Source organism: Dama dama, chromosome 24 (assembly GCF_033118175.1).
Source record: "Dama dama isolate Ldn47 chromosome 24, ASM3311817v1, whole genome shotgun sequence".
Lineage (NCBI taxonomy): Eukaryota > Metazoa > Chordata > Mammalia > Artiodactyla > Cervidae > Dama > Dama dama.
Window position 1 is genome coordinate 27,720,830 of NC_083704.1, and position 24,120 is coordinate 27,744,949.

Genomic DNA, 24,120 nt, shown 5'->3' on the forward strand with positions numbered 1-24,120 from the left:
CTGTTAGAGGAATAACATGTAATACATTTCGGAACTTATGTTTTAGACTGATGGGGAATATGGATACTACTTTAAAAAAATCAGATTTTAACAAGACCCTTACAGAGAAGGAATGTGACACATCCAATGTATCTATGTCTTTTGCTACATTTAGCTCTACATGGGATACAGTAATACACCTTTTTTCTTCATATGAACTTTTCCTTCCATTAGGTCTTATCAGTAATATTTAAAATATAGAAATCCTCTTCATTAAAATATTCATTTCTTCCCTTAGAAAAAGAAATCAAAAATTTTTAGGCCTAGTTTTAAAAAGCAACATGCTCTCGGTAATTTATTTTGGTGGTTGTTTTTAGGGATGTGAAAAATATCACCACTGCAACTAGCAAGAACTATAAATGATACATTATTGCAAGTGTTCTAAAAAATCAGAACAAAACTAATTTATTATAGTTCTGTCTTCATTATACACCACATGTTGGTGAGTTAAACACAACAAAATTATTGTCTTTTTTTTAAAAGTGTCTACTAAAGATAAAAAGAATAAGGTATCAATTAACATGTAGTCTGTTACATAAAAAATCTGATATACATATTTCTATTGCCTGTTAGCTTGTTCTAAGCCTTTTAACTATTACAAAAAGAAAAGTTGTTGTTCAAAAGCAAACATTCAATTCAGTTGATACAACATTACAGTACAGTCAACTAACATCATTCAACAAAGGTAACAAGTCTAGCCTTAGCTTCTTGAGTTAAAAGTCTATAGACCAGATTGCTACAAAAGTTTCAATGCTGCTTCACAACCAGTGTTAGCTTTTTGGAGGACATGGTACTGTCTGCTGATGGCTTCAGAAGAAGGGGTCATGCTACTGGTAAAAGCACATGGGAACCCCAACCTGTCATTAGTCATTTTATTGAGCATTGTAGTTAGAACAGCATTATTGAGTTTAGCACAACAACTAAAACAAAATAATAATAATAATAATATAATAATAATAATCATAATAATGATAAGAATAAAAACCAAACACAAACCGGAAGCCTAGAGACGCTGCCAGTTGTGTCAAACCCTTGCGATACGCTATACTAAAAAAATCTGAAATATCCACCCGTCCTCTCCACTCTGCCACAAACTAGCAAAGTCAAAAATACAAAAGTCTTCAACTTGTTACTTTTGCAGAATAAAGCAAAAACGTCTTTGTGCTCCTTACTACCAGAAGCAAAATATCCACTGAGTTACCACATGTAATAGCTTCTGGATGTGTCAACTTGGGTTGGCTTGGAATCTGCAATAACATCTTTGTCTTTCTCGCTGTCACCTTCCCAGAGATTAATGAGCGGTGGGTACAGCTCATTTAGTGGGATGGAAGAGGTTTTTTGCATATACTTTTTTAACGAATGATGGTAGTTTTTCCTCTTAAATCTTTTGGCAATATACACAGCAATGGACGCAAGGCTAATGACGGCAAACATGGACCCCATTACTGCAGCAAGGGCTGTACTGGTTTCTTGATCAGAAATGTCCAGCGCGAAGGCAGCATTTTTGGTTGTGACGTTGACACATGACTTTTGAGTCTGCTGATGAATATTGGACACTGTGAGACACACTTCATAATCTGTGGAAGGCTGCAGATGTGTTAGGTTGTATTCGTGAACATCTACCGGGACCCTGGCAGTATATGTTATGTGGGGGTTGTCAATCTTCATGGTGGCAGATGACCATTTTAAGTTTGACGTCATGACATTGGAATTGACTTTCCAGGACACTAAAATGGAATGAGATTCTGTCTGCTTGACATATATTTTCAGCACCTGGGTACCATCCAGAAGGGTTCCATTAACCTTAATCATCACCACTCGAGTGTCTGCCCCTTCCACATTCTGGGCAACACAAGTGTATCTTCCTGAGTCTTCAATCTGTATTTTAGATATTTCCAATGTACCTTCACTACTTAGCTTATATTTATCTGAAAGGGTTTCCACAGTTATCTTATCCCCGAGGGGAGTGACCCAGTATATTTCAGGTTCCGGCTCAGCCATGGCCCGACAGTCTAGGAAAACCGTTGTGCCGATGTCCATGTTTAAATGATTTGGAAATGTGTCATGAGATATCATTGGGAGGCACTGCTCACTGGAATCCTGGATTAACACTTCCTTTACCTGTTGCCCTCTGTATTCAGGCGGCATGGCGCAGAACATAGACAAGGGCTCCATGAAGCGGATGTTTGTCTTGTTGGAGTTAATCCAGTGGATGACACAGTCACACCTCAGGGGATTGCTGTGAATACTGATCTCACGCAGATTAGGAAGCGACTCGACCGTCTTTTGATAAACGGCATTCAGAGCATTGTTGTTCAACATCAAGCTCTCTAGGGCAGGAACACTTCGAAAAGCCAAGCGGTGGATGTAAGATAATTTGGGGTTATTGGTAGCTTCTAACTTTGTGAGTTCAGGCAAGTTATCCAGGGCATAGCGATCCACAGAAACGAGCTCCCCCATATTGTTGATCCCCAGTTCTTTTAACCGAAGCATATTTTTGAAGTCCCCTTCCTGGATTTTGTGGATGGGGTTTTTGTTGAGGTCTAAGAATTTCAAGTTAGGAACTTTTTGCAGGGCAAGTTGAGGGACTTTGACCAGTTTGTTATCATAAAACGACAGACTCTCGAGGCTATCCAAGCCCACCAAGGCGTTTCCAGGAATATCAGTGAGATACATTCCGGCCAAAACTAAGCTTCTCAAATTTGAGAGAGGTTTGAAGTTCATATCCAGAATTCCAATCACGGGGTTTTCCCCAATCATGAGAATTTCCAGGTTGGGTGTGGAATCAAACCAGCGGCTATCGATCACTTTCAATTTGTTGGAGTTCAGGTGGAGCCTTAAAAGATTTTTTAAGCCTGAAAAAGCATTAGCAGAAATAGTGCTAATCTGGTTATGGTTGATGTAGAGTTCTTGAAGGTTGCTGAGGTCTTGTAGACAATAATCATTCATTTCCGTAATCTGATTTTCCTCCAGATGTAGAGTGGTGAGCTGGGTCAGGTTTGCCAGCCCAACTTCCTTAATGTTTGTAAAGTTGTTTTGGGAGAAATCTAGCTCCGTCAGGTTGAAAAGCTGCTGTAGCTCGTCCACAGTCTTGGCGATGTTATTGCTCTGTAAGAGAAGCACCTGAGTGTCACTGGAAAGGTTGCTGGGGATCCTTGTTAAGCGGAGATCATTACAGTCAACAGTGGTGGCTTCTCTGTACGTTGACTGAGGGGTAAACCAGGGCCTAATTTCACACACACAAAGTTGTGGACACTCACTACTTTGCAGGGGAGACCCAGTTAATGAAGTCATGAGCAAGCTCAGCACCACCTGGTAAGCTGCTAAAACAAAGCTCATCCTAGCCATGCTGGCTTGCCAAGCAAGTTGAACTCCTGACAATTGTTAAGTTTTAACAAAACACAAGCACTATATAGTGGTATGAAAGACAGCAAGCAAAAAATGTAAACATTTAAGCAAAGTCTCTGTTGAAAGCTGTAGAATTCCAGAGTCTGAAGGGATGATTTCCTGGCGTTTCAGAAGGCAGGACGCAATCTGGAGTCTCTTTACCTGTGTCTCTCAATTCCAGGCATATGCACAGCTCTATGGCATAAGTTATTTCAGCCCAATCAGAGTCTGGAGATGTGCCTGAAAATCAGATTAGGACAAATGTTATGTTTACTCCACATACATTCCACATTATAGCTTTTCTTTGTCTACTAAAAAGACAATCACTTATAAATCTAATAGTGTTCAAAGTAATGAATTAAGCTTTTAATTTATAGAATACTTTTAATATATTATTACACTTACTAAACTAGTTTTAGTGTTCCTTCACTTTTACAATTAAGTTGGGACTTCTTGTATTATTGAGTGAAATCATTAAACACACAGGTACACACATATACACACACACTTAATAAAAACACTTGGAAAAGCCCACAAATGTCATTTCTTTCAAGATGAAGGTGACTTTAGAAACTACACATATTTATGACTCAAAAAAAAATTGAAAGATCATTCCTCATAAAAGCAAAGCATGAAAGTCAAAGTTCATTTTTAGTTATTTGTATTTTAATTGATTCTTCATTTGTTCTCATGAATTCTTTCTTTTCCAAATGGTAGACATATTCAGCCACAGCTGATCTAGCTCAATTATTCTTACACAAAAAATTAATTTAACAGAACTACAAAAGAAAAATATCAGTTTTTCTTGTATTCTCATAGACACAGCTGATTTTGACTGAATGAAATTGTATAAGGACTCTAGTCCATCACACTACTGGTCTTCATTAAAAATCCAAATACACTTATACATGTATATATATAATTTCACATGCATGATTTCATCCATCTCATAGGAAATGACACAGTCATTTAATAGCTATATAAGGGTATGTTATTAAACCTTATTTAACATGTTAAATAACAAGGGCATGTTATTTAACCCCTTAAAGCCTCAGCTTCTTCAACCATAAAGCAGGATTGGTCATAAAAGTATCTCTCTCATAGGATTATTGAGAGAACTAAAAGAATCTATGTAAAGCTCTTAGTGTAGTGCCTGGCAGATATTAAATGCTTATAAAAGTTAATTATATTTGTTATCTTATTATAGCTCTCATCTATTTAATTTTAGCTATGCAGTGGTTATTGGAGGATAAATAAGAGAAGGAAAGCTGGAGATATTTGATTTTATTTAGCCATGTATCATCTACTGATTTTGATAAGGTCTTCTAGAGTCAAATATGCATTGCTCACCTGCTTGTAAAGATCATACAGTAGCTAATGCCGCTGATTTTTTAGATTACAGCATGTGTAAAAGTCATTATGGATTCAGTGTCTGTCCTGCTCTCCCAAGACCAGTCTAGTCATTTGCTAAGATATTAAAAGTAGAGATATATATTTCCTTACACTTGCTATAATGCAATTCAGCTTTGAGTACTGAAGGTACTTCAGTGACTAGTGTTTTCTTTATCTTCAGAAGATTACTGTCAGGATTCAATAAAGTAGAGCATATAACATGTTTGAAGCCTAGTGTTGTATACACAGCAAGCTCTCAATTCATATTAGCTACTATTACTACCCTCATTCTTTACAAAACACAGTTATCCTTGTGAGGGACCAAGAAGCATAATGCTACAAATAGTCAGTCCTGCAGTTCCCTATTTGTGTTATATATATATATATATATATATATATATATGTAGAAAGAATGAAAAATTGTATGTAGAAAGAATGAAAGGTTGTTTTATAAAATACACAAACCAAGTTACTGGTCTAACAAGATGGAATTTTAAAAAACCATTCAGTACAGATCTGGCAAATCAGAAGTGGGAGAAAGGAGGCCATGTGCTGTGTGATGCTAGATGCTCACTCTCCTCAGTGGGGTGAAACATACGGACATCCTCCTCCCTTGATGTGGATACTTGACTACATATCATGGATATGCAAAACTTCAATGTTTAACACTACCCGATTGTGACTTTTATCAAGAAATCCCATAAAATAAAAACATACCTCAGAGATACATTTTCCAAATATCATTAACTCCACAAGTTTATCCTACTCTTGTTTCCATTTACAGTAATCTTAAAACAGGGACAGTGGTCACAATAGGTGTTCAGTTAAGAACACTTTTGCCACAGGCTTTTTCTTAATTTTAATTCATAGTAGAAAAACCAGGAGAATAAATATACCTTTAATAACTCTGAGATAGAATTTCAACTAATTTTTAAATTCTGACTGAACTGAAGAAAACATGGCAGAAAGTAAAACGTATATTTAAGTTGTGTGAGACTCCCAAAACAGTTTGTTACCGTTGAAGAGTATCTTTTATGGGGCTATCCTTTGAATATTGTCATGCGGAATCCCTCCATTTTAGTTTATATGATGAAGTTATTATACTGAAATACTCAAAATTCTCCTTGACACATACACAAACCTCTTTATTTTTTTTTCCCAAACCTCTTTAAACAAACACACCACACAAGCTCAGAATGTCAGCTATCATATCAAACATAGAGGGAAGATAATATATTCTCTCAAATTAGCATTCAGCTCCGTTGGGAACTGAGAATAAAACTTCCTTAATACAAAAGGAGGTGTTTAAGATGTTTCTATTTGTATACCGTTGTAAATTCTCTTTATTGTATTCTCCCAGACTTATTTTTGCACATTATACATAGAAAAAAGCTTCATAGAGTCCCTATACCATTTTAAAACATGGGTTATGTCTCAGGAACTATTCATTAACAGTGTTTAAAAGTAAAGCCATTATTGCAACAAGAGAAGAAAACTACAGACCAGTATCTGATGAATATTGATCCAAAAATCCTGAACAAAATACTAGCAAACTGAATTCAGTGGCACTTTGAAAGGATTATACACTATGATTAAGTTGGATTCATACATAGAATGCAAAGATGATTCAATATATGAAAATCAATCACTGGACACCATATTAACATAACGAATGACGAAACCCACATGATTATCTCAGTTGATTCAGAAAAAGCACCTGACAAAATCCAGCACCCTTTCATGATAAAAACACTCAACAAACTAAGAGTAAAAGAAAACTCCTCAACATAATAAAACCTCTATATGAGAAGCCCACAGCTAAAATCAGCCTCAATGGTGAAAGAGTGTACTTTTTTCATCTAAAATCAGAAACAATGCAAGGATTGTCACTCCTGTTTACCTTGGTACTAGAACTAAGCCACTGCTATTTACCTTAGTACTAGAACTCCTAGGCAGAGCAATTAGACAAGAGAAAGAAATAAGAGCCATTCAAACAGGAAAGGAAGATGTAAAACTGTCCCTGTTTGCCAATGATGTGATCTTCTATGTAGAAAGCCCTAAAGAGGTCATGCAAAAAACCTCCAAACTGTTAACACTAATGAACAATTTAAACAATACTGCAGGACACAAATCAGTTGTGTTGCTATACATGTTGATGACCCATCCAAAAAGGAAATTAAGGAAAGAATCCCACCTATAATAGCATCAAAAATAATAAAACACTTAGGGATAAACTAACTCAACCAAGGAGGTGAAAAACTTGTACACTGAAAATTTCAAAATACTGCTAAGAGAAATAAAATAAGATGAAAATAAATGGAAAGAAATTCCATGTTCATAGACTGGAAGACTTACTACTGTTAAGATATCTATCTACCCCAAATGATCTATAGATTCAATGCAATCCCTATCAAAATCTCAATGACAATATTTGAAGATAATTAAAGAAGAAAATCTTAAAATGTACATGGAATCTCAAGGAACCCTGACTAGCCAAAACAATCTTGAAAACAAAGAACAAAGACGGAGGCATCACATTTCCTGATTTTAAAACATACATACTACAAAGTAATAATGACCAAAGATAGACATACAAACCAATGGAACAGACAGCCCAGAAATAAGCTCTTCCATATATCATCAGAAGATCTTTGACAAGAGTGCCAAGACTATATAATGTGGAAAAGATGGTCTGTTCAACAAATGGTGTGGGTATCCAGATGCAAAAGAATGAAGTTGGGCCCCAAGAGGATAGCCACTGTCAAAAGAACAGAAAAGAACAATCTTTCGATGAGGATGTGAAGAAATTAAAACTCTTGTGCACTACGAGTTGGAATGTAAAATGGTGTAGCCATTATGGAAAACAGTATAGAGGGCTCCTCAAAAAATTAGAAATAGAATAACAATATGATCCAGCAACCCCAGTTCTGGGTATTTATCCCAAAGAATTCAAAGCATGATCTCAAACAGGTATGTGCACACCAAAGTAAACCGCAGTGTCAATTATAATGGCAAGAAGTGGAAGCAACCCAGATGTCCACTGATGGATGAATGGAAAAAGAAAACATGGCATATACATAAAGTGGGATCTTACACAGCTTTAAAAAAGCTTTAACAAAGAAGGAAATCCTGTCACATCTACAATATGGATGGCCCCTGGGGACATTTACACTAGATGAAACGTTAGTCACAAAACACAAATACTGTAAGATTCCACTCATATGAATTATTTAAATAATCAAAATCACAGAATCAGAAAGTAGAGAGGTGGTTGCTAAGGACTATAGGGAGGGGAAAGAGATAATTAGATTTAAAAAATTTTAAAACTTCATCTTAGAAGTATCAGTTTTCCAAGATGAAGAAGTTTTGAGAGCTCTGTACAACAGTGTGACTATACACTTAGAAAATGGAAGATAGTAAGTTTAAGTGAAGGACAGGGAAGCCTGCATACTGCAGTCAGTGGGGTTGCAAAGAGTTGTACATGACTTAGCGACTGAACAACAACAACATTTAATGTTAGGGCTTTTTAATATAATAAAGTAAGGTAATCATAATACAGGCCAACTTTTATCACCCACACACAAATTGAGATCTTGAATTCTGCAACAAATAACAAATGGCTAGCACAGATTATTTGAAAAAGTAAAACTGATTTGTTCTAGGGCTGATTGGACCAAAGTTGGTCAAATGTGAGAAGACAGTGTCTTCCATAAACAACTGTGGCAGTTTAAAGGAACAGTCCCTTAAATAATAACAAACCATAGCTCTAAAAGCCCAGAATTGGCCAGTGATGCCTTTCAAAGAGTCCATGAACAATTATATAATTAAATTTGATGCTTCTTTTATATATGTTTGGAACACTCTGCTCTGCATATAAAATTTCAAAGGAAATGGACTGCATGGTCATCACCATCAGTGAAATTGGCACTGATTCCCATTTCCTCCATTGAATCAAGCAGACGGGATGTTAGTTTAACAAAATCACAATAGCTGATAGGAATTTGGGCTAGACTCTTTATGCATTAAGTTCTTAGGGAGTTGGGCAAAAGAAATAAGCAAGTCACAGTCACATGACGGCTGTGCAAATTCTAGTTATGCTAAACCCAGATAGCTCTCAAATTACAGAAAGGACTCTGTCCTGGGGGAATCAAGTGATCTGGGTTCAGAATCAGACTTCTTCACTCACTTACTAGAAGTGTTACCTTATACAAACTACATACATTTTTTTGTGTCTCAGTTTCCATGGTTTAAAGTAAGACTAATTATACATACTTCATATGTGGAGACTAAATAAAATAATCTATGTGAAAGTATTCAGCCCAGAATCTGGGAAAGAGTCCAGCACAGACTGAGATCGCAAATCCTTATTTGAATCTCTGGAACCTCATCAAATTTACCCATTAAATTTCATTCTCACCCTGCAGTGCGATTGGGAGGTAATGAATAAGCAAATCTCTTTTAGACTCTTGGGTATGACAGGTATTTAGAAAAGAGTTATTTTTTCTAATTATTTCAAAAATTATTATTGCTTACCATTTCCATTATATTTTTACCCAGTATTATTGGAATTAATAATGTTAGAAACCCAGAGAGCAAATATTGCACTGGGGCTAAATTAAAACTTGTTTCAGACAAGCAAATTGTGAAACACAAACCTCTCACCTGGAAATTAACATCATCTCATAGACACTATTAGTCACATCAATGAAGAACTAAAACTTTGACCTCCTAAAAGCTGAAGAAAATGCCTTCAGCAGACATATACTTTTATGCAAAGTTTCTTTGGTGGCCAAATTCACACCATGTACATAATATTCAGAAAAATCAGTCTTTTAGCCCACATAGATCCAGGGCTAACATAGAATTCAGGTTTGATTGTCTTCTTTTGGGAATGGCTTGAATAATGGAGAGAAGGGATTTGTATTCAAGCAAACTTTCCTTCTGGTTAGAAACAAAAATTGTCTCCATACACAGTCTCTCTATCCACTCTCCTGGTATGGGAGCGGAAGTGGGGGTGGTACAGTAGAGCCAACCTCACTCTATGGATTAACCTCCCATAGGGAACTCCCCTATGTCTGAAGGCCACCCTGACTTTTGCTCCAGGTACAAGTGGCTGATGATTAGATTCACAAAGTCTTTAAGCTTTTTGAAACAGGAATTTAGCACAGAGTCAAGAGTGCAGTTTCTGGAGAAGCAGACCTGGTGTCAAATTCAGCTCTGTAACCTTGAGCAAGTTATTGAAGTTTTCTAAGTCTGGTTCCTTTTTTAAGAAAATGGCTATCATGAAACCTTCTTTGGTAAGAGAATTAGAGTGAGATGTTAAATATGGAACTTTTGGGAGAGGACCTGGCACATGGCAAGCACTCAACAGATGTTAGCTATCATTATTTACAGGTTTGATGTCTCATATTGAATCTGAGTCTCTTAATGGGCATTGAGGATGAAAGGGTGGTAGAAATCAGTAGAGTGCCATTTTGGTATCAGCAACTGCAAGTTCTGAAAAGGACTTGGCCAGAGGGCTTCTAACAAGGCAGATGGCTACAGCCAGTAGAACCAGAGAGAGAGAGAGAGAGAGAGATTGCAGGGGTTGCTTTATGAAGGGTGTATTTTATTTCCCTTGAGAAAGAAAGAAGGTCTTGCTAATGCATTCTGAACTCTGAATCTGCAAGAACTGTTTTTAAAGGCATTGGTTTCTTGCACTTTCTTCTGGCCCTTGACCCTTTCTGACTTTTGGATTTCTTTCTCCAACCATTTTCCAAAATTACGCTCCTTGTTCGCACATTATCCAAAGTGAAGCACCCTGTAGCGTGTGTTAGTGATCGCAGATGGAGGGTGCGTATGGGAGGAAGAGCTATAATCGTCTCCATAATGCATTAAGGCAACAATAAAGTGTATCCCCTTGCAAGGATGTAATGGAGCTCACAGAGACACTTTTGCATAAGGAACTGTTCCTGAGAGCCCACATTATTCATCAGCAAAGAGTGCAGCAGTGTGTGTGAATGGGCTGAGCAACAGAACGAGGACACCAGGGAAATGCTTCTTCATTTTGGCTTCACCACAAACTTTTCAGGTGACCTTGAGCAAGTCCAGTACTCTGTGTCCTATTTTATTTATCTCACAGTAAGTGGGTCAAGAGGAAACACAGTCACAGCTTCCAAGACCAACATAATCCTCAGGAAGTCATCTCATCAGCCCATTCTCCAGTGTCATGAAAACTACACTTCTCGCCATTCCAGAAAGGTAATCCTTCTTCCTGCCCTTCCGTCTTTACTTTGTTTCTCTTTTTTGGTTATTAAATTGTTACAGAGGCATGGCGTTTGATGATTATGCCAAGGATCTCAAACTGCAGTGCCTTCAGGGGTCAAGGGGGTAAAGTCAGCTGAGTAGAACACAGAAGGAAATAATGGTCATGTAAAAAGCTGGAGAGTGCATGCACTCCCAAAGGCATCCACAGATATTTATATCCGTACAAGCTAAAACAAAACAAAACTATCTGCTTTATGAGGCCTTTAATGGCATGTGGCCAGTTTGAAATCTCTGAACTATTTAAATATCACCATAGGTAACAATATCACCAGTAATGCTGAGCTAATGGGAGTATCTGATAATTAGATGTCAGTTTTCAAATATTATCGGCAAATACTTCCTACATGAAAATCTATAATTAGAGGCTCAGCATATTAAGGTGTGGATGTCACTCTTTGCTCTGAAGAAAACTTCTTTTGTTGTTGTTCAGTCGCTCAGTTATGTCCACTCTTTGCAACCCCATGGACTACAGTATGCCAGGCTTCCCTATCCCTCACCATCTCCCGGAGTTTGCCCAAGTTCATGTTCGTTGCATTGGTGACGCCATCCAGCAGTCTCATCCTCTGCCACCCTCTTCTCCTCTGCCCTCAGGCTTTCCCAGCATCAGGGTCTTTTCTAACGAGTCAGCTCTTGACATCAGGTGGCCAGAGTATTGGAGCTTCAACATCAGCATCAGTCCTTCCAGTGAATATTCAGGGTTGATTTCCTTTAGGATTGACTTGTTTCATCTCCTTGCAGTCCAAGAGACTCTCAAGATTCTTATTCGACACTTTAGTGCTTTTTAAAAGAGCATTACATTTACAGAAATTCATTTTACACCCCTTTCTTTTGGAACACCTACTTTAAAAGGCAGGACCTTAGAGATACCCTAGGTGATCCAGCATGACCCAGTTAATTGGCAGAGGAACAAAATAAAACACAAGTGCCTTGATCCTCAATTCAGCAGTTTCTGATCTGACCACTTTAAAATTCAGTGTTGGTTCTTCTGGCTCCTAGAGAAAATTGTGATCATCCCTTCCCTAATTTTATTTTCTTCCTGTATTTGTTGTTCTTAACTAATAAGGACTCAAAAATCCCCTGGCATGCTTAGGCAGTACAAATGCAGGAGGGTGTAAAGCAGAGGATGATCACACGTGATCTTTTAATTACCCCAAATTTTCCTTCCTGTTCTGGGCTGAGGCAAATCCATTACACAGCAGACAAAGCATCAGCCAGCACCTCTGGGAAAAGCTCAGAGGTGCAGCTGGTCTCCAAGTTGAGGGTATAAGCTGGAGCCACAATTCATTAGGCTCCTGAGAAGAACTGGGCATGGACAACACATCAGCCCTCGTGGGAGGGTTGGCCAGGCATGGTAAACAGAACAGGCTAGGATGCATGGACTGAAGAGTTACAAAAGAAAAAATGTAAAAGGCCAAAAGAAAACAAAACTCAGAAACCCAGAGCCAGTTGGGATGAACCCAAATCTAAGTAGGTGACTTGGCATGGTTGGGAAGGGACTTGTGGAAGAGCCCTGGGGAAAAACATCTACTTCAGAATCTGATTTGGTTTCAACCGATCAAAGGCAAACAGGCTCATCTCCCTTTGAAATATGAGAAATACAAACTATGAAAGTTGGATAAGGCCTTGGAGATTAATTACCTGGCACATCTAAAACAAGCTCTCATTTCATAGAGGACACCTCAGAGAGGTGAGATGACATATTTGGAAGCCAAGCTTGACTGCATTCCTACCCTCCAAATACAGGGCTGTTTATGGAACCCCACACTGCTTCGCTTAGTCTTGGGTTAGTTGAAATTCATATTCTGGCAGGGTCTAAATGGTCAGGGTCCAAAACTCTCTGAAGAATGTTGGCCTCCAGCACTCCATTAATCAGTTACCATTTATTTGAAGCATAGGAAAATGTCATTAAATTTAGGAAGAGTGCAGTGGCTTGTTTAGTAACCTCCATCTTAACCTTCACTTAGGTGGATCACAGACAGGATAGATCAATTAATCATGCTGATGGCCAGTTTATTCCAAAAAATTAAGTCAGGTCAGCTAGACAATGTCTACTGATTTTTTTAAAACATGCTATTGAATTGATTATAACAGTTGATCTGTTCTACATAAGCACAACCAAATCACAAGTTTAATTTGTAAAATGCATAAATTAAACTTTTTAAAATTTGATGATGGACTGTGTATGTTACAAACTTTGTTAAGTAAGGGCACAGATATTCAAATATAATAAGTGTAAAGTGGATTTGAAAAATTAGTAGGAGTTGGAACTGAGCATTCAAGGTAGGAGAAGCCTCATGAATAATATAATAATAATATGAATACAGCTAACTTTATTAATAGACTTACTTTAATAGAAGACTTACTATGGACTAACCACTATAGTGAGTGCCTTACATGTATATGCTATAATGTATGATCATCCCTATGTGTTATAGAGAGGTCAAGTAACTTGTCTAAGATCTCAAATAAGACTGAGTCAAGGACATAAAGCTCAGGCCAAAATGTTATCTAGTTGTGAATCTTTTCTGGTTTGGAGGCAGTTTGAAAATCAGAGTGGTACCAGGATTGGTGCATTAGACCAACAGTTAGGTGACCTGAGTCCTTAGCTCTTGTTTTACCTCCAACTCAGATCATGCTGGCCATCTTTCCTGCCTGTAAGGGATGAGTTGGGGCCAAATATAGATGATGTCTTAGGACTCTGGTAGCTCCAGGATTTTAGGTACTTGACCCTTCTTTTCTGAGTTTCTACTCATAGTAGCACCCATGTAAGCAGCCCTTCCTATGACTGACAGCAAAACACTACTTAATCCTGGCTTTTTAAGAGAAATTATGTTTAGCAATTTTGTTTGTTTTTTTTAAAGAAATGGTCTAAAGAGGCAGACAGAGCTAGGTCCATATCCTGCCACTATCTATATCACCTTGGACAAATTAGTCCAACTCTCTGAGCCATGGTTTCCTCATCTGTTGGAAGGGGATCTTTATCTATCTGCCTCACATGGGTGCTGTGAAGATTTAATGAAAGAGCATGTCTTGAGCAGTGCCTGGGAATCTCAATAATCACACATTTACTCTGGAGTTCTCAACTTAGAAAATACAGTCAGGTGCTGACTGTAGAGTAGAGTTGATATCTACTCTTCCAACAAGGAAATGAACACATTTTCTGAAAATTATTTGGAACACCTTTCTCTTCTTTCCTTTCCTTTCCTTTTCTTTCCTTTCTCCTCTCTCTCTCAAGCCCAATCTTTATGTAGTGTTTACTTTTGCCTCACATCATCTTTGGGAGATAGGAACTATGGTTGTCCCTTTTCACACAGTAGAAACCAATGCAGAGATATTCAGTAGTATGCTCAATATATACAGCTAGAAAGTGATGCAACAGGATTTGAACAGAGGCAGCAGGGCTCCATAGCCCATGGCCTAAACACCCACATGTAACACGTGACCTCCCACATGATCATCCCAAAGAAGCCCAGATTTTGAATCAGAGGAGTATGACTATCAATGAAGTATCAAAAGTATAGTATTCTATACTAGCTGGCTGGGAGTATTTATTGCTCTTAAAGGCAATACAGATTCTTCCCAAATGACTGGAGCTTAATAGATCTAGGCATGGATCATCTTTTTGCCAAAATGCTCGTGTACCACTGAGACATCCTCTATTCCTCAGTTAAGGATAAAACAGTTTTCTAGAATTCTAGAAAGATGTTAGAACAAAGGCACAAGAATAGTTCTGCAGTTTGGTTTGGACTGAATCTTTACAGGAGACTTTGGTAGGTACCACGATTTTTATTCTATTTTACTTTAATGTGAAATACAAGTATACACTTGTACACTTGTGTACACGTGTATACATTTATACAAGCAGCTGTCTTTCTCCTTCAGACAAAACAATGGACAGGACTCAGAAAAAGCTCAATCTGCAAACTCTCCAATTATCTCATTACTGCCTTCAAAATGCAATGCTCATTTCCAGAACATACCTTCAAAGGCAATATCATTTTTAGAAGAAAATATTATATTTATTTTAATGAGACAATGCTAATTAAATCCTTGCATGCTAGTGAAGTAGGATGTCAATTTTGCAGTTTAATGATAAACCTCTTGAAAGAATTCTCCTTTGGAAGAACTAGGTTTAAAAGTGCATATACCTCTCTATACTGAGAGGTTGAATGACCTCTCAGAATATTTCCATTTCTAATTGTCTTAGAAATGTTCCAAATGAATTAAATCCTTTGCCAAACAAAGAAACAAAAAATGAAGCAAAGGATGGGCATTTACCAACATACTTACTTACTGATCTTGGTTACTCTGGGTGCAGAGATGTAAATAAGAAGCAAAGAGAACTAAATTGTTAGCCCAAGAAAGAAGCATCTTTTCTAAAAAAATAAATCATTCTCTAACCTTGTAGACACTTCTCATTTTTACACCTAGTGGTTGTTTTGGGTTCATGTTGACCGAGGAGTAGTCGTAATAATAATATCAGTCCGTACTTACGAATAGCAGTCAGCTGTTATAATGCCACAGGCACTGCACTAAGCACTTTACACAAGCTATTTCATTTAGTGTTCACAACCCTATGAGGTAGGAAACATTAATTTATCTATTTTTATGGATGATGAAATGGAGACTCAGAAAAATGAAAGAAGCTGCCAAAGATCTTGGAGCCAGCAGAGTGATAGAGGATCTGTGTGAATCCAGCCACCTGAGGCCAGAGCCCAAATCATGCTCCTCTACTGTCCCAGCCTGTCTGGGCAGAGCAAGTCCTTGGCAATGATTTATCTGCCAGGGCTAAAGTGAGCTTCACAGTAGAGACCCTGTTTCCGTCTTGTTCATGATGACACTGGCCTGGCATCTACATAGTGGGCACTTACTAAATAAAGAAAATATCTGAATCAACTAAAACATGCTTTCCAAGTGCCCAAATACGACAATGACATTAAGCCAGCAATTTTCACAGTCCTACTGGGTCTCTTCTAATTTGGGCTGATAGAAATCCTATGCTTTTATTTTATTTTTTTGGCTGTGCTGGGTCTTCACTGCTGTGTGCAGCCTTTCTCTAGCTGTGGCGAGTGGGGGCTCCTCTCCACTGCAGTGCTCACTGCAGCTTCTCATTGTGGTGGCTTCTCTTGTTGTGGAAGGAGCACGGGCTCTCGGTGCCTGGGCTCCGTAGTTGTGATGAATGGGCATGTGGGATCTTCCTGGACCAGGGATAGAACCCATGTTCCCTGCATTGTCAGGAGGATTCTTAACCACTGGACCACCAGGGCAGCCCAACCTTGTGCTTTTAAAAGTCATACTTTTATTTAAATTAACAAAGAAGAAGAAAAAGCTTTCAATTTAGCACATAAACTTCTTCCCATCCATCCTAATGCCTGTGATTTAGGAAAATCCTGCTCTCTGATTGATCTATTTTCCAGACTCTGATGAAATCAGGATTTAGTCTAAATGCAAAAGAGGTCTAATAAACTGATGCCTAATTTAATTAGATTAATTTAATTACACAAATACTCATTGGGTGTTGACTGTGTCACAGAGCCAGAAAGACCAGACCCTGGGCTTAAATAATTTATAATCCTGTGGGGGAGAAGAAGACAAAATATACAAATGACTCTGTAAAATAAGATACAAGTCAGAAGGAAGGAAGTAATGAAGAGATATGTAGATCCTTGGGAAGGACAGATGAGAGTTGCCAGCCTGCGACAGATCCATCAGCAACATCCAGTCCAGCCCTCTGATGACAGAAGTGTTCTGCGTTGGCTCTTCCCAACTGAGTAGCTACTGAGTACTTGAAATGTAGTTGGCATGACTGGGGAATGGAATTTAAAACTTTTATTTAAACTTATATCAATTGCACTTAAACAGCCAGATGTGGCCAGCAGCTACTATATTGGGCAGCAGAGCCCTAGATTTATAGACTTAGTTGTTTATTGCCCAGGGTTCTCTTTAAGAATGCAGATTCTCATGCCTTAAGGAAATTTTGATGAAGTTGGTCTGGGACAGGGTTTGGGTATATAAAGCTCCACAGGGTGCTCTAAAGCACACCGAGTTAAAAAATTCCAGCCTCAGGCTATCCTGGGCTCTGCCCTGTCAGCAAGCACAAGCTCAGAGTGTCTGGCAGGCATGTGAGCCAGATGATCTCTTTACATGGTAACTGTAAAGATGTCGCTTGGCTTGGCTTTGCTCTAAGTCACTCTGTTTCCTTCCTTTATCTACTCATCCAGGTGTTTTTGGAGGTGACCCAAGCTCCAAGCTAATATTTAACTGAAGTCCAAAGTTGTGTTTTATTCCTCTAGGTAGTTGCTGTGCCTAACACAGTGCCTGGCCTATGAGTCTTCTATAAATGTTGACTGAAACAACCAAAATACATTTTCAACAATCTTCCACTTGAGGAGACTGCCACTCCAGAGAACAAAGTCCACTTGAAAGAGGTGTATGTATGGATGGTGAACTGCAAAAAGCAAACACAAGAAAGCCAATGCACTCTTTAAAATATTCATAATTTGACTACAGAAGGAAAGTTATGAAAAAAGAATTCGTTTGTCCAAAAGCTCAGGATAAGGCAAGTAAGACTCCTGCCTTCAAATTAAGTATCAGAGTGCACCATTGTTCTCCTTACCATCTTTGAAAATAGCAGTTATCCGAGACCATTCTGTATAGAAAATAATAGAAAATAACCTAAACAAAAAATGTCTAACCCTGTAACAAATGCTATAATTCTTTGTCTGTTTCTTACAGATAAGGCTGAGTGTAGGAAACTTTCAGAAATTAAGAACTTTTGATGGCGTTTGCTACACAGGGCCTAGTAGAGTGCCCAGCATTGAGGGGGCACTCAACATTGGCTGTTGAATGAATAAGCTTTTAGGTGCTATTGTGCTTTAACTAGTTTGTGTTTTAGGCAGTTGGCTCTCATCAAAAACATTTGTCATTTCTGGATCACACCCTTGGGTCAGATAATACTAGAAGATATAAAATAACTTCAACTTTAAAAACCAGCAAAGCAAATTCATATTATGGTAGGAAAGGTGGAAATTGTTTTTGAGAACTCAGGAAATTATATTTCCCACCTAGAAGAAAGGGGAGGGAAAACATGTCAACTGATAAGGCAACTCTTTAGAAGATAAGAGTAAACTCAGGCTTTGGAGCCAACAGATTGAATGAAAATCTAGTTCTGCATACAGGAGTCATGTAAGCCTCCTTTCTTCATGGGGTTGTTAAAAGGCTCAAATGAACTGTCCTCCCTCAAAAAGGTATGTGTAAGTCCTAACTCCCAGGGCCTCAGAAAGTGACCTTTTTTGGAAGTCAGGTTGTTGGAGATGTTAATTAGTTAAGAGGGGGTCATATTGGTGCAGGGTGGGCCCCTAATCCAGTGGAACTTGTGTCTTTATAAGAGAGAAGATGATGTGAACACAGGGACACACATGAAGAGTACGGTTGTTGTTCAGTCGCTCAGTTGTGTCTGACTCTTTGCGACCCCATGGACTGCAGTACACCAGGCTCCCCGTCCTTCACCGTCTCCCAGAGTTTGCTTAAATTCATGACTATTGAGTCGATGATGCTTTCTAAACGTCTCATCCTCTGCTGCCCCCTTCTCCTTTTGCCTTCAATCTTTCCTAGCATCATGATTTTCCCAATGAGTCAGCTCTTCGCATCAGGTGGCCAAAGTATTACAGCGTAAGCATCAGTCCTTCCAGTGAATATTCAGGGTTGATTTCCTTTAGGATTGACTGACGTGATCTCCTTACAGTCCAAGGGACTCTCCAGAGGCTTCTCCAGCACCACAATTTGCAAGCATCAATTCTTCGGCACTCAGTTTTCTTTATGGTTCAACTCAAATCCATACACAACTACTAGAAAAAACCACAGCTTTAACTATAGACACCTTTGTCAGCAAAGTGATGTCTCTGCTTTTTAATACACTATCTGGGTTTGTCATAGCTTAACTTCCAAGGAGCAAGTGTTTCTGAATTTCATGGATGCAGTCACAGTCTGCAGTGATTTTGTAGCCCAAGAAAATAAAATCTATCACTGCTTCCACTTTTCCCCCTTCTATTTGTCATGAGCATGATTTCAGTCTTTTTAATGTTGAGTTTTAAGCCAGATTTTTCACTCTCCTTTCACCTTCATCAAGAGGCTCTTTGGTTCCTCTTCGCTTTTTGCCATAAGGGTGGTATCATCTGCATATCTGAGGTCGTTGGTATTTCTCCTAGCAATCTTGATTCCAACTTGTGCTTCATCCAGCCCAGCATTTCTCATGATGTACTCTGCATATAAGTTGAATAAGCAAAGTGACAGTGCAGGGAGAATGCCTTTTGTCAATGAAGGCAGAGATTTGAGTACACAGCTGCAAGGCAAGGAACACCGTTTGCCAGCAAACCCCTGGATGCTAGGGAGGGGCCAAGTAAAGGGATCCTTTGCAGGTTTCAGAGGGAGCATGACGCCGCTGCCTCCTGGGTACCTTAGTTTCAGACTACCAACCTCCCGAACTGTGAGACAGTAGGCTTCTGGTGTTTCAGCCACCCAGGCCTTGATCCTTTATTATGACAGTCTTGAAAATAATACAGTGTTCTTGCCTGGGAAATGCCATGAACAGAGGAGCCTGGTGGGCTACAGTCCATGGGGTCACAAAAAGGTTGGACACAACTTAGTGACTAAACAATAAATATGTGTATTAGCTACTTTCCTAATTATTTTTCCATGAATCCTTATTTTATTTAAGGTGCTGACTCTCTTTACCCTCCTTCTCCCCACTACATACGTAGGACACAGAAACTAATTATGAAAAAAAGTGGTTTTCTACCATTGCCTGTACATCTTATGGATAGGGAAGTACTCATTCTTAAATGCTCTGGTAAACTTGATGATCTTTACAGCTTCTTCTCTAGGACTTAGCAAGCAAGACTAATGGTTATTCATGAACTCAGCTCTATGCCAAAATAATTTTTCCTCCAGTGTTTTGAAAGTCATAAAGCAGATACAGTTTGAAGAATTCTTGAACCTATCGTCTTTCTAATCCCCTTTAAACCTGAGATTCTAAGACAGGCAAAGGAAGCTGGACCAGGATTTTTTTTTTTTCCTGTTTATATCACTTGCAGGATCAAGAAAGTTTTTTTCTTTTTTCCTTTCTTTGTAAGAAATGAGCTATTTGCATAACTGGAATCATAAAGTAGCAATTTAACATTATTGAATTGAGAAACCGACAGAAGGCTAAACAGAACAAAACATGAACCAACAACTGGGCTATTTTTATTGCTCCTTTTTAGTATCAGCAAGTGCAGTGACATAAAAACTACCATGAAATCAATTAATTTTAGTCTTTTTACAAGTTATTTTAATTCTCCTCCCATAATATGTCTATATAAAATAATTGCTTTGTAATTACCGACATGATTAAATGTTAAATAAATGCAAAATTCTTAGTTTGGCAGCCTTTATATGCCCAGAAGGCTGTTTCATTACTTCTTTTTAAGAACTTCACAGTATATTGCTTAATATTTTCACTGCACCCATAGATTTTACCATGCCATGTTAATAAATGTTGCATAAGGAGCCACCTGCTATAATGGCTCTTGATTATACTTTCAAAACTACAGATAGACCAATGAAAAAAACAGACTCATCACGGTTGATGAGTTGGTTGGTTTTGAAAGTGGCAATATGTCGGCTGCTAATACCAACACTGTAGACTGCTGGATGCCAACCAAGTCAAGCAACTCCATTAGACTGTATCAGATTTTCTTTTGCTTCCAGCCTGAATGAGAATTTAGTCTGTAGTAACTTCTCATCAAAAAAATGGCAAACATTTTCACATACACGTCAGAATATTTTTTGCATTCTTCTTTGCTCAAAGAGAATTCTGTACCACCTTTTGTTATATTTTTATATCCAGTAGTAATCTTTATTAGCTAACAGACATCTTCACAAAATTCTTATTTAAAAAATGAAAATACCCAGTGTTGTTCCAAGGGGAGTCTATGCTTTTAGATCTCATCTTGAGGTATTTCTCTAAGGAATCTGACTGCTTAGAATTTGCCAACTACAGGAGTAAGTGCTATTAAACTTTATATTGAGAAAATGTCAAACAACATATCCCTTTCACATTGAAATGTTCCTGTAGAATTTGGAGCCCGATATACAGAGGTATATATATCTTCAGTGTAAAAGTTCCTGCTACTCAAGGTTAAAGATTGCAGTGTTTGGGTGAGTGACAGTATTTGCCCTTCAATTTGATAGACCTTAAGCACAATGTATTTCTACAGACTGCAATATTTTTAAAAGAAGCAAAATAAAGCCATCTGTCCCTGAACTCTTAAAATAAATGTGGTTTCAAGTTCTTTCTCTTAAACTATTTTTATATGACTATTTGTTCTAATAAGGACTCAAAGAACTTGATTTTCTTCATCACTGGGAGAGGACAGATACAGTAAAAAGGGTGCCTGTCCATTCAAATGTTCCCTCTGAAGGGTGGGGGTGGCATGGCTCTCTACGGAAGAGTGTCAAGATGGCCAAAGACCAGGGATGGGAGCAGGATATGCAACAAGAGGGCAGTACTGGGGAGAATGCTTTACCTACTTTCTCACAGCTGAGATGGAGGCAAATGTGATCATTCTCATTTTATAAACGAACTTTTAGGGCCCAGAGACTAAGTGACTTGCTAGAATTCCCACAGCTAACTGGTGAAAGAGCTGGTATTATACCCAAGTTTGTTAACATTCTCTTTTTTTTAAGAAAAGATGTCATTTTTAAAAGTACATTTATTGTGATTTATTTTTAAATATGTATTTATTATTTATTTTGGCTGAACCGGTTCCTAGCTGTGGCTCACGAGATCTTCACTGTGGCATGCGGGCTTAGTAGTTATAGCACGCAGACTCTTAATTTGTAGCTGCAGACATAAGCTGTAGCTTGTGTGTGGGCTCTAGTTCCCCAACCAGGGATCGAACCCAGGCCCCCTGCATTGGGAGCAAGCAGTCTTACCCACTGGACCACTGGGGAAGTCCCCCAAGTTTGTTACATTCTGAAGTCAGAATCCATTCTGTGAACCCACTTGCCTCAGTGATCTTATTGGACCTCCAATAAGAATTGTGAATGCACTGCAGTAAATGGCAGATACACAGAAGAAAACTAACTTATAAAGTAAAACCTTGGTTAACCAGAAGATTAAGCTCAGGGAATTGGCAGATTTAAACCTTTATTAGAAAGCTTTCAGTTTTGATTTTTAATACCCACTTTCTTGCCTTAGATAAGGGTAGTTAATTTTTTGTTTTAAAGACTTCTTTTTCCTTCAAGGCCCTGAAAATGAACTCATATTAGAAAACTGTTTTAAAAAATCTAGACCCCTGGTTATTAACTTCTTTTCTTCCAATTTCCCATTTTCTCCTAAAAGTGGACTCTGGAGGAAAAAATTTCTAGTTAATTAGGATTTCTGGTAATCAGGTTTTTAAATTGTTTTGGTAAATTAAAATCAGGTGAAAGCTACCTCCCTGAATTTGAAATAGCTTCTTATTATAGATTCTCCTTAATGCCAATGTGTTTGCCTATGTTAGTATGCATTTGAAATTAATGGTCCAATACACAAAGTGCTCACATCGTCGATGACCTGAGCACCATAAATCCACCAGAACACATTAGTGGGACAGTCCCTTAATTACACAGTTTAGGCTTTACGTAATCAATGGTGCAAAGGAACAGCTGAGAACATTAAAATGCCAGCAGGCATTGTAAATCATAATGCATTCCATAATCTCCTCAATTCATGTGTCTTATTAAATTAAAAGTAAAAAAGAATAGTTTTAGTTAAATATCTATAATATATTGCCATCATAACCATTAAAATATAAAATAATTCAATGCTATTATAAGATCATCTTTATTACTTTAGTAGTTACTTTTTGAACTTTAGATATAGGGATGATATTTTTAATGACTCAAAATGAAAGTTATCTCTTAGAAAGGTTGACTAAATAAGAAGGTTCTTTTTAAGTAAAATACATTTTAGAATAAAATGCAGTACAAGCTCATCTATCTAGGACTAACATACATCGTACAAGCTTTCTATAGGGTTTTAAGTTTAAGAGTACACTATTTGCTCAACTGGTTATAACAGAGATGAAATAGATTAATGTTGGCTTATTATTACTTCACATTACATTTAAATGAGGATAATGAAGACATAATTTGAACACAAGACCAGAAAATGAGAATTACTTTCCTGGAGAATTAGGCAATTTTAAATAGTAAGCTTCAGCAACTTGGGCTAAAACATGGACAGGTAGCTTAATCTTGCTTCAGGACTTTTAAGTCTCAGAAATCTAACAAGCACCCATGTTACAGCACTCATGAAAAAACTGTGGGTTCAGAAGGATCACCATCAATATGTGACTGGCCATTAGGTTACTGTACATGTCAAAGGAACAACAGAATGAATGAAAATAATTGATTGGGAAGCTCTCCTGTGTAAGGCACTGTTAGGGGGCAGGCAGTGGGGGTGCTGGGCATCCTAGGTTGAGGTGAAACTGTAAGCAAAGCGTAGTATCTTGAGTCAGTTGTGAGCACTTCTTTTCAAATCCAAATTTAGAGACAGTGTGTTGTTAGCTTGAAACTGGTCATGCTAAGTGTACACCACAGAAATTGGCAAACCCTAAGAATCAGGATTATCTTATTGGAGAGATGTTAAACATTTACCAGCACACTACTGGTGTTAAGGCACCAAAGTAGCAGAGTTGGAATTGGTACATGGAATCAGAACTACTTCATTATGAATGAGATTCAACGTCTGCTAAGATAGGATGGTGACTGTAGCCATGAAATTAAAAGACACTTGCTCCTTGGAAAAAAAAAAGCTATGGCAGACCTAGATGGCATATCAAAAAGCAGAGACATCACTTTGCCAACAAAAGTCCATACAAAGCTATGGTTTTTCCAATAGTCATGTACGGATATGAGAGTTGGACCATAAAGAAGGCTGAGTGCTGAAGAATTGATGCTTTCAAACTGCAG

At 38.0% G+C, this 24,120-nt stretch overlaps 1 protein-coding gene across 1 annotated transcript in view; it reads right to left on the reverse strand.

The window, feature by feature from the left end:
- Positions 1 to 319: 319 nt before the first annotated feature.
- The window catches only part of LRRN1 (leucine rich repeat neuronal 1), a 40,577-nt gene continuing 16,776 nt past the window's right edge, over positions 320 to 24,120 (reverse strand). The window contains exon 2 of the mRNA XM_061129160.1: positions 320 to 3,666. Coding sequence (XP_060985143.1) covers positions 1,237 to 3,387 — 2,151 coding nt within the window. The 5' untranslated portion in view covers positions 3,388 to 3,666 and the 3' untranslated portion in view covers positions 320 to 1,236. The remainder of the gene's footprint in view (positions 3,667 to 24,120) is intronic.